The sequence below is a fragment of the Biomphalaria glabrata genome, chromosome 2, assembly GCF_947242115.1.
Source record: "Biomphalaria glabrata chromosome 2, xgBioGlab47.1, whole genome shotgun sequence".
NCBI classification, from domain to species: Eukaryota; Metazoa; Mollusca; class Gastropoda; family Planorbidae; genus Biomphalaria; species Biomphalaria glabrata.
The window spans coordinates 64,128,307-64,140,706 of NC_074712.1; the positions used below are offsets into that span (position 1 = coordinate 64,128,307).

Below are 12,400 nucleotides of genomic sequence, written 5' to 3' on the forward strand. Positions count from 1 at the left end.
TCTTAGAAACGTCTACCCGCACTGGCCGCACTGTAGATTTTTATTTAGGTGTTGCGGCACCTGATACGAGTGTTGGAAATTTTCTCTGACCCCCTGACTAAAACTTTAGTTGGGCGCCAATGATTTCGAGGGTGTAAACACAACAAAGATCCGTATTTAAAATTTTACAGTTTTAAATTTAAACATTGAATGAAGTAAATCTTACAATGCGTGTAGTATTCATTGTTATAACCGTGTGGCGACCCTGGTAAAGTTAACAGCGTGTGGGATCATTGCCGGTAAACTGACACGTGAGACACGGGCCAGCGTGCTGCTAGCGGTCAACCGTGACCTCCGAGACCATATCGAAGGCGCCGGGTCAACTGTGTCAAGGAACTAGGAACAGACCTACAGGAAAGTGCTGGTATGACCAGTACAAGGCACATTCCTCGTCTTAAATGCTAGGACAAATTTGTACAAATACTCCTTCTTCCCTAGTGCTATTAGAGCATGGAATGGGTTGCCTGAGCTAGCCAGGAAAACCAGTGACTTGGCAGAATTTAAGTCATTGGTTAATATGCATGACTAAATGCATGACGCATAGGACGTAATCATCTTCTTTTTTGAAGTAACGTCTGTATTATATAAGATAAGATAAGAAGTGAATATCACCAGTGAAGCTTTCGGAAACGTGATATAAGAGGTGTGTAAGAGTCACGAAGATTCGGTGCAGAACAGTTTAGCACCGTGAAACAGTTTGGTACAGGGAGTCCAGATTGAAATCAGTATGTACAATTTAGTATAGTCGTGTTCTTCTTATCTTATATAATACAGACGTTACTTCAAAAAAGATGATGATATATGTAGTATGGACAGATAAGTAAAATCCCCCCTTTCATAAGATCTACAGGGCAGATGATGTAAAGGCCATATGTTTTTGTGGCCCACGATTAACGAGCTCAGAATCGCCCTAAAGATCCCGAAAGTAAAAATCCCATTCTTCACCAGGATTCGAACCCGTAACCCCCGTTTCGGAAGACAAACGCTTTACCACTGAGCCACCGGTGTTTTTAGTTTTGCTTTGACTAATGATTAAGACAAATTTCTGGCACGCAGCGGACAGTGTCAACCAGGGTCTGATGCCAAGTAGCGTTATGGTTCAGTGTTTTATGTATAATTGCTACTTTACTTTTGAGTCTTCTCTCCTGAAGGCTTCAAATACAAAAACAGAATCTAATAAAATACTCAGAAAGACACAAAGATAAAGACACATTCCTCGTCCTCTATGCTAGGACAAATTTGTACAAATACTCCTTCTTCCCTAGTGCTATTAGAGCATGGAATGGCTTGCCTGAGCTAGCCAGGAAAATCAATGACTTGACATAATTTAAATCATTGGTTAACATGCATGATTAGATGAATGACGCGTAGGACGTTATCTTCTTTTTTGAAGTAACGTCTGTATAATATAAGATAAGATAAACTAGTCAATGACTTGTAAAAATGTTTGTAAAATGTTTTACATGTTTCGGATGTTCCTTCAGAGTAGAATATAACTTACTTCCTAGTCCGAACCTCCCTCAGGGCGATGGGAGAGGGCGAGGTTTGAACCCGGGACAATTGATAAGTCAGAACGACAGGCCAGAGCGCAAACCGCTCGACCAGGCAGCATTAGTGTTCGGCTACAAACATCGCCTCCAGGGATTGGCATTAACGCTTTGTAGCCTAAATGCACTAAACTATAAAACAAGGATCTACGCTTCTGGCATCACAAAACAACTGGGGAAAGGAAAGTCGTTTGGTATTTTGTTGACCTCCTTTGGAATGTCAAGGTCAGATATTTGAGTCCAAGAAAATGTGAGACCATTACCGCACGGCTCGGAAAACGATTGGATTTAAATAATCCAAGAAGATTGACGGTGTCGAGTGATAAGGTATTTCAATGGCGATCTATCACGTGACCGACGATAAAAGACAAAGAATTTTTTTAAAAATACTATCGTTGGTGGTTTCATGTTTACCCATAGTCAGCTTGATAACGTCTGCTGACTACTTCCTGTTCCCTAAGGTTGTATTCTGCGCGTTAGATAATTAAGATAACCTTCGACCTGAAAGACTTGTTTTTATTCTTTTTAAACTCTTGAAAGACACTGGTGTTTGTTAAGTATACAGTGGATTAAGTAAGAAAGGAAAAGACATCTACTATAACTATGGTAAGTTATTATTTTTTTTAAATCTTGCAATGATCGAAGTGTGTATCAGAAAGTGAAAAATAAAAATATTTTTATTTTTGTCATTCCATAGTTTCTTTGCCCTGCTTTTGTTCTATAACTGTTTACAAGTATTTGGAAGACTTCAAACTAGTAATTCTAATAATTAGGCTAGTGAGAGTTAAATCTAAGTTAATACTTAAAATGATAATCTATTTCATGGAATAACACTGGACTCTGATAACGGACCTAACCTATCAGATACTTAGATATTTTGTATGGCAATTAAAATAGATGTGTATCAAGATATGTAACTAGTGGCAATGAGTGTATTCTGTTCTGTCTTCAATGCTACTAGAGAGCTCAAATGGTAGCTTTGTGTAGCCCAACAAGGTTCCCCATCAAAACTGTGGGGTAGCTAATGATTTTGGGGCATTTTGATATTTGACATCACATGAGATAATGGCGTATGTAACGAACTTTGGTTAGTTCTTGCAATAGACAAATAGCTCGATATACCAAGGGTATGATAAGTATGATTCTTCAATGCTGATCCTTAAAACGTACAAGTACTATACAATACACTCGACGAAGGAGTGTAGAATTAGTATTTATTTACACCCAGCAATAGGTGACACATATAATATTAAATACATAATCTTCCTGGTCGTGCGGTTTGCACGCTGGACTGTCGTTCGGACTTATCGATGGTCCCGGGTTCAAACCCTGCCCGCTCCCATCCCCCGTCGTCCTGCGGGAGGTTTGGACTAGGGAGTAATTATCTTCAACTCTGAAGGAACATCCGAAATAAGTAAAACATTTTACAAAACATTTTACAAACAATTTTCAATAACTAAAAGTACTAAATGTGCCAAAATTAAATACTACAGGGCGCTTAGACTATATTCAATGGACCTCATTCACCAATCGTAAACAAACAACATTTAGCCACGTGGTTCTCTATCTCTTCTATATAATTTACGATCTCATGTTTAATCCATGATGGTTGTCACATGACAGTTTTTTCGTTGTTTTATCAATAAGATCACGTGACTAAATGTTGTTTGTTTACGTTGGTGAATGAGGTCCATTAACATAGGCCATCAATGCCACAACATAGTATAACCCCAAATAGTCAGTTCACACAATGCGGAAATAATATCTCTCAATACGACAGAGAACAATCAACAACGCCCTACTCAGACCAGGTCAGCTCTCCGGCTGCTAGACTGACCACAGGAAACCTTATTGTCCCCCCTTGAAAATCCCGTGATAAAGCAGTTTACCCTCACAACTAATAAAATAGACAAACACACACACACAATCTCACATCTTTACCCCCCCCCCCCGCACTTGACAGCGTAATTTTTAATGTAAAAGCTAATTTCGGACACTCACTTGGCAGCCCCACTGAAGTAGGGGCCCGGGGGGAAATTTTCAAATTTGGACACCCGCCACACTAGCTACGCCACTGCATCCAGACCTTGCGATCTACGGCTGCAGATGACGTGAAGCTCATCTGTATCGACGGTTAACTCGGGTTTCATGTGAGTCAGTGTTATGATGCGAGTTCGTTTGAACTGTTGATGATTCTATGCAGGGTCAAGTGTACGTTGTAGCAGGTTCAATATAGATTTATTATGTGAAAAAACAATACAGCTCCAGGCTCGATTCTGTGTACAACTTCTACAAAAACTTTCTACTATTCGTTCTACAAGCTCTTCAAGTTCTCTCTCCACAGGCTCCAAGTTCTAACTCTCTCTACATTCCAACTAACTCTCTCCACAGGCTCCAAGTTCTAACTAAATCTCTCTACATTCCAACTAACTCTCTCTACAAGCTCCAAGTTCTAACTAAAATCTCTCTACATTCCAACTAACTCTCTCCACAGGCTCCAAGTTCTAATTAACTCTCTCTACATTCCAACTAACTCTCTCCACAGGCTCCAAGTTCTAACTAACTCTCTCTACATACCAACTCTCTTTCTCTCTCTACAGGCTCCGATTTCTAACTAAATCTCTCTACATTCCAACTAACTCTCTCTACAAGCTCCAAGTTCTAACTAATTCTCTCTACATACCAACTAACTCTCTACACAGGCTCCAAGTTCTAACTAACTCTCTCTGCATTCCAACTAACTCTCTCCACAGGCTCCAAGTTCTAACTCTCTTTCTCTCTCTACAGGCTCCAATTTCTAACTAAATCTCTCTACATTCCAACTAACTCTCTCTACAAGCTCCAAGTTCTAACTAATTCTCTCTACATACCAACTAACTCTCTCCACAGGCTCCAAGTTCTAACTAACTCTCTCTACATACCAACTTACTCTCTCTACAAGCTCCAAGTTCTAACTAAATCTCTCTACATTCCAACTAACTCTCTCTACATTCCAACTAACTCTCTCTACAAGTTCCAAGTTATAACTAACATTAACAAAAAATAAGACTTTGAATACCTTTTTTTCTCTACCCATACCTTTCACATGTACCTGTACAAACACACCACGTAGACACTTTGATTGTCCCGTGTTTCACATTCACCCACCCGTATCGTATCAACAAACATTTTTCTCTCATCCAGACCTTGACACATGCACTCTCTCGTCTCTACAGTCAGATATCCATAAGAGTTGGGTGTACTCAGCGGCGTCCTTAAAAATCCCGAATCAAATCCCAGTCATAAACTGGATTTGAACTCTAGACATCTCGGTTCGGAATCCAAGCGTTTACTAATCGGTCACCATTGCCAACATTTTTTTTTTATAGTGTGTAAAACTTAAGCATCGTCCGTATCTTAGCATCCAAAAGAATTTGAATTTCCGTTTGATTGGACCAATATAAATTATCGTAACATATCTTATCAACAAGAAAGTCTCGTTAGAATTTTCTCATATTTTAGATTGTGAAAGAGAAAAGGCTTACTGCCTGATGCAGTGGCAAGGGTGGTGAAGGCGTCTTTGTATTTTAAGAAGCCAAATGTCATCATCATCATCTTTCCTTTGCGTTCCTCGTGGAACATAGGGCCTCAGTAAAAACACGCCACTCTAAAACGGTCTCTTGTTAATTTTTGAATGGCTTCCCAGCTGTTTCCTGTCCTCTCGGCTTCATATAGTACACTGCGTCGCCACATTCTTTTTGGTCTTCCTCTACGTCTTGTGCCCAGGGGGTTCCACTTTAAGGTATGTTTAAATAGCTAAATGTAATTACCTAATATCCAATCGTATTCCGAGGATTTTAGTGTGGTCAAGAACCAACAGAACTCTCCTCTTTTCGAAATAAAATAATTTAATTTTCCAATTTGACATCATAAAACGAGAGTACACACACTGTGAAATAACACACAATAGTATTTACATTCAATAATAAATTCACAGTAGACTTAACACAACTAGAAATCTCAAACAGGGCCGGCATTACATATTGTGGGGCACAATTTAATGTATGCTATCATGCTTGTATTTTTTTATAAAAAAAAAAAATCATTACTTATTATTAATTAGATCATTATATCAACCTTTATTATACATCATGAATAGGAAGAAACTCAAATGCATTAGGCACCAGTGGGTGAAATAGAATTACGTCAATACAGTGATACACTTAACATGTTAACCCTTTAGGTCCTGCATCTTTAAAAGCCTGTGACTAGAGCCATGACTGATAGTGCTATATTAAATGTAATTTGCGGAGGCCCCTACCAGGCGCGGGGCCCAATTCGGAGCAACCGGTCAAGTCGACCTAAGGCCGGCTCTAGACTCAATGAACTGGTTGAACTCTCGAAATCAGCTCAGCTCCTCTATAGCTTGTGTTATCGATTCTTCAAGCAGCCGAAACGAAATTTACACAAATGTATTTTTAATTATCTCCCCTTCATTATTTCTTTTCTGTGTAGAAACTACTAGAAACTAGATCTAGAAGGGATCAGACGCCAATGTGTAACAAAGCGTCTTGTTTAATTTTGGGGGCAGCCTTGACGCGTACACCAAGTGAAACTACCTTTAGTCATCTTTCATAATGTTTTTTTCTTGTTTAAACTCACTGGCCTGTATGAGATGACTCGTGATAACTTGATTGATGGTTATCATGGCAACATACCAGGGTACATGTCACACGATCATCTTTGTTGTCTTTTTTCCCTCCCTTTATCTGTCCTTTGTTTTCTGTGACGTTACACCAAACGGAAACTGACTTCCGCTCAAAACATGAACTAGCCACACCGTTTTTGTTTTCTAAATGCTGAAGATTTTTCTAGTGTTTTATCATATTTACAATCTTAGGCCTACTAACAGACACAGGTCTCTATTTGCTTCTTAGGTCTAATCCTAGATTACATCAAACTGCTTGGGTGGCTGCCTGGTCGCTTTGTATGCACGTCTGACTGTCATCACGAAGGCCCACGAGTTCGAAGCCGTCCCGCTGCCTTCTCATCCCTTTCTGCGGGATGTCTGGGCTAGAATGTAGCCTAATAATCCTCATTTCTGAAGAAAGCTCCGAAACTTGCAGACATATACATGGATTCGGATCTACAAATTGAAAACATTGGTCAACAAAACACAATTTCGAGTGTATTTCCACGAAAGAGCAACGGAAAAACTAATGAAGGTTAATATTATTTTGTATTCGTATAACATAGTTATATTAATATTATACAGCCTTGAATATGACTTACTTGACTTAAACAAGTCACAGGGGAGCAACCACACCTCTCCACAGAAACTCGGTTCTGAGAAGCTTTCTTCATCTGCTCCCATATCATTCCAGTTTCCTCAGCTTCACTGATGATTGACCTCTTCCAGGTTAGCTTGGGTCTGCCCACTTTCCTTTTTCCTTGCGGATCAAGCGCCTGTATTGCAATCCTGGCAACATTGGTACTTAGTACTTTGTTTTTGCAGGAGCTTTCAACATAACATATACAGTTCACTGCAACTTTTACATTCAGTTAGAACTATAATATTCAATGTAGTCTATTACATTGAATGTTGCTGTTCCTGCTGATAAGCCGTTAATGTTCCAATCATAACTGATGCCCTATCTTTCATTTCTTATGAGATTAACCAGAGTCGTTTCACGACTGATGGAGGCCAACAATTAGGTTTTAACATTTCATTTAATGTACCTAACATTCAATTTAATGTATAAAATTCAAGGTAGCCTATGACATTTGGTGTACCACCTAACATCATACATTTGTCAACGTAACTTAAAACATTCACTTTAGCTTAGCACATTAAAAAAATATTTTATGTTGATAACTGTTGTTATATCACAGAACCCTAATTATCAATTGTGCTCGTTTTATCCTTCTAGACTCTCCAAGAAATATGAAGCCACAAAGCGATGCAGAATTATTTGACAGTTATCAGCTTTTCGGTAATATTTCTAACTATTGGTATTTAGAAACTTTAAAACATATTAGACTCTTATTTTGCTTTGACCTCTAGTATTGGGGATTTCCAGTATAAAATAAACACTGGTAAGGACTTTCAGTTCAGCCTCAATGTTGCCAACTATATAATCAAACAAAAATTGAGCTACAAACGGAAGATATCATTACATTCTTTGATTCCGCGGAGCGACAAAGTGCAAAAACATTAAATAACTTAAAAAAAACATAGCTTAATAAAAACTGTATTTATTCTATACACCGAATACACCAAAAAGCTAGCTATTAATAGGTTTTCCGTCATAGATCCAAATATCCGATAATGCAGTTAAAGAAAAACATTAAAGGGAAACTCCGATAGTTTTTCAAATTTTAGTTATTGACTTATTTAAATTCTGCGTAAAAAGTTGTAATAGTAAACATTATGTCATTTTTTATTTAAATGCTCAGAAAATTTTATATTTAATAAATTAGACAGAAAATTCTTCACGCCCCCCCCCCCCCCCCCCCAAAAAAAAAAACGGGGTTCTGCGAGATTTTGTTTTAAGTTATTTCATGCGTCACTTCCCTCAACAATACTGAAAGAGAAACTTGATTTAACCAATCGTATCGCTTTATTCTTACAGTAGCTGTTAGGCTGTTAGGCTTAGTGACGGCCTAGTCCAGAGCTATGATACAGTTGTATATATAAACATGTATAGATAGATCCAAAAGCATTAGGATAACCAACTTCAGAAAAAAAAGTAACATTTTCATCTAAGCCTCTCCCTATCCCAAGAAGTAAATAGATCATGTGTCTGACTGATTCGAACAAGCTGGTCAGTGTTAGGCTAGTCGAGACTACGTGTAGTCGGTCATGACAAGACAACCAAGCGATAATGTTTGTTGTGTGTTGAGTGGTCTGGCGAGAAAATACACACTGCCGTGATTAGTCAAGCATGTAAATCTACTTTTAATACGCATTTTTTCTTTGCTTACAAGATCCTAGATCTAACTGCATAGACAAAGATATATTTCTTTTGCGAGAATGTAAACTTTGCTGTATGGTCTCCTGTTATACAATAGGTCAATAGATTAAAAGACCTTTGTGACGTCACATAGAAACCCGGTGAAAGTCTGACTGTTTTGGATGCGCAGGAAAATTACGTCGGAAAAACATCAATTACTAAGTTGTTATTGCAAATAAAAAAAAAGAAGAAGAATATATTCATTATCTGTAAATCAAAACACATATTATATCAAAAATTGTCAAAACCATCGGAGTTTCCCTTTAACTCTACATAAAATATAGAGCTAGGTCTTTGCTATTTATACAAGAATGCTTATGTGTGTATTGTTATCTTCCTGACCAGGGAACCATGAAACTCAAATGTCAGAAGGTGGAGAGGCTGACCTACATAGATGCCTAATTGATTGCACCAAGCATCCAGGCCACTCCCAGTTTATACCTGTTGGTGATTTCAGTTTAAACCATTTACCCGAAGGCCATAGAGATGTGGAGTTGTACAGGCTAGTCAAAGCTCTCGCTGATCTGACAGTCCGTGTGGACGTCAGGATGACCAGCCCTCGCAGGCCTGAATATTGGCCCAACACTGAGGCTCTATACCCTTTCTACAGCATGAGAAACAGCTTGAACTTGAGGACCGGAACTGGAATCGTCAGTGACGTCAACAAGTTCACAGACGGTTACAGTGACCGCCTGTACGGTGGTCAGCACGACCTGGACTACGTCCGCTGCTGGTGTGAAAAATGTCAGGGGTCAGACTCTCCCAGCGACGTCTGGTGGGAGATCGTGGTCTACACGGCCACACACGTGGTCTACGATGACATCGAGGGCGGCTACACCTCCCTGAGGCTGTTTTACGATAAAGAGCGCAGTCCCGTCGTCACGATAGACAAAGTCAGTGTGGAAGATGCAGACGTGAGGAGGGACTGGTGCAAACTGAAGTACGTCACGTGTGACAGAAACATCGGCGACAAGCTGAAAAAAATGTTTATACACTGTCACGACATCCGCAAAAAGGTCTACGATAAATATCGCAGTTTTAGAGACGTGGACAAATTGACCTTCATAGTGTCCCACCCTCACGGCTGCTCTAAGCAAATCAGTATTGGTCAGTGGAGGGACAGGCTTCTGGTAGGGGAAAGATACAGTAAGTTTACTTATACCACATGTACCTGTCCAGGAAGCAGCGGGGCTTCTGTTTACTGTGTGGGCTTCACGTCATTCATAGGCTACAGCTGTGGCTGGTTATACCAGCTTGTCCACAGCGGAAGTTTAAATTCGGAACTAAATTTCAGTGGTGCGAGTTACGTGGAATGAGTGGTGTCCCCTTTTCTACGTTAAAAAATTGTGTGCAATGAACTGTCATCAAAAAGAAGACTGCGGATAGATTGAGGTAATTAAAATATGAATAAGAAAAAAAAAAAGAGTGAACTAATTAAATCTGTAATTGTAGTTTTATTTCACGGATGCCTAAAATTCCAGTGCCTAAATTTCCAGACACCAAGGGACAGTACTGGTAAAAACGTTACATGCAAATATGGCCCGTGATCTTGTGATCGAAAGACTTCGCGGACCATAGACAGGAGTTTTGAAGGCAGTTCAGTACAGCGAAGAGACCGAGGACTGTCCATGAAGTCAGTCCGGGTATAGTAAGTCCCCGAGCGCAGTACGAGTCCAGGATGAGATAGTAGAGTTGAGTACGTCATTACGATGATGTTCAGCAAAGTATTTGTAATCTGTACATCGTGTTGCCAAAGGGTGTAGTATTGACTGTTGATGTATTTAGTGATTAAACTACCATACTATTTTTAGAACTCTTGTTGTCCAAGTTCTTGAGTTAGATGTGTTGTGTTGAGCAGTGTTTACAGAAGGCCTGGTAGTAGGAATCGTAACAATATAAATAAACAAATATATATTTATTTATATCAGTGGCGTACCTAGCAATGTGCAAGTGGCGCGGGCCACACGAGGCATCAAGTTATGAGGGGCATCATGGTGAGGAAAACTTTGTTAGTAAAAACTACACATTCGTATAACACAGGAAGAAACACACACAAATGTATTTATGTTTATGCTTTGTTTTTCTCCACTATTCTTTCTTCCATTACATATAAGGAGGTGTAGAACAAGTTGAATCAAATAGATTACATTTGTTTAAAGCTCTGAAGGCAACGAACATGTTCACTTTCTTCTGAGGTACTTGGTATAATATTACTTCACTGTTCAATGTTCTGTATATATAATAATTTTATTTATAAAGCGCTGTTAACAAACAAAATGTAGGCTGAAGGCGCTGTAATAACATTACATACACAAACACGACAGTAGGAATAAAAAAAACTAATGTAAAAAAAATTTAAACAAGGTTTTAATGTTCTTCTTAAAAGTGGTGTAGCGTGTTGTCTGTCTGAGACCAATGGGGAGTGAGTTCCAAACCTTTGGTCCGTGCACTGAAAAAGCCCGCAGACAGTAGCTTTTGAGGGAGAAACGTGGCACCACTAAAAGCGTTGAGTCCATTGAGCGCAGGGCTCTCTGGGGAACATATGGAGTAATCAGTTCGCTAAGGTACAAGGGCATCTATATATGAGGGACAAAAGCTATGTTGCTACATTTTTTACCTAATAGTTCAGTACATTGATTTCATCTACATCTAGATTGTATTAATATGTCACTTGGCTCTAGTTATTTGTTTTTAGTTTATTTTCATTTCAATTTGATTCCTTTTAGTTTTAGTCATTTCGGAAACAGTTTCCTTTTTTTTAATTTGACCATATTGTTCAAGAAATTATTATCAAATCTAAGTAATTTCATGATCAGCTATGAATTTTTGTCGCTTCCTAACTATTGGATCCTCAGATGAAAAAAATAAAACAATCTTGATGGTAAAGCAAGATGAATCAGCTTCGAATATTTCCACCATGATTCGCATATTTCTGACAGTTGTGATAAGTGTGGCTATATGCAAGAGAAAGTTCGAAACTTTAGTTTATCAAGAATACTTTCGATCGACTGATGACACATTTGGCAATTTTGTCAGTTGAATAAAAGCTGTTAAAATTATTGATTAAGTTAAGCTAGTAAGAAAGCACTAAGATTTATTTGTGGTATCTTTTTGTAAAATTGTATTTTATTCTGAATTAGCAATACTTTAACATTGAATAGGCCTACACATTTCTCTTGAAGAAATAAAAAAAGACGTTTTACTGGGAGTTTTTTGTTTTGAGGGCATCATGAGGACCTGCCGCACCGGGCATCAAATACCCTAACTACGCCACTGATATATATATATATATATATATATATATATATATATTATAGCTTTTATATAGCGCTACTTTCATGCTTATAGAATGCTCAGAGCGCTTTTGGTCCAATCTCATTTGTGGACCAGTGGGGGGGGGGGGGAGGGGGTATCTAGGAGTTGGTTTTCCGTGCTGCCTTTAGGCGCTCAGTAAACACAACTCAGCCCGAGTCGGGTGTCGAACCTCGAGCCCCCTTCTAGGTAGCCAAGCCAAGCCAAGTTCAAGTGCACTTAGCCTCTCGACCACGCTTCCCATATATATAGGCCTATATATCACGTGTGTGTGTACAACAATTACAGATATAATTAGTTCATTTTTTTTTCACATTCATATTTTAATTACTTCAATCTACCAGCAGTCTTCCTTTTGGTGAATGCAAGACTTTAATTTACTGTTTCCTTAAATCATAGTTTAAATTAAAGTTGTTTATTTTTCCTTCTACTTCACTAAATGCCAAGAAAACAATATTTGTATTTTAAACTTAGATCTTTTAAATGTGTGGCGATAGCCTCTTAACAAAA

At 38.7% G+C, this 12,400-nt stretch overlaps 1 protein-coding gene across 1 annotated transcript; it reads left to right on the forward strand.

Annotated features, from left to right (window-relative positions):
- The first annotated feature begins 1,994 nt into the window (after positions 1-1,994).
- On the forward strand, positions 1,995-10,387 carry LOC106063612 (uncharacterized). The gene is made up of 4 exons (XM_056021944.1): positions 1,995-2,192; positions 6,503-6,790; positions 7,496-7,558; positions 8,924-10,387. Exons 2-4 carry the CDS (start codon positions 6,700-6,702, stop codon positions 9,892-9,894), a joined length of 1,125 nt encoding a protein of 374 aa, XP_055877919.1. The 5' UTR covers positions 1,995-2,192; positions 6,503-6,699; the 3' UTR covers positions 9,895-10,387.
- Positions 10,388-12,400: the final 2,013 nt, after the last annotated feature.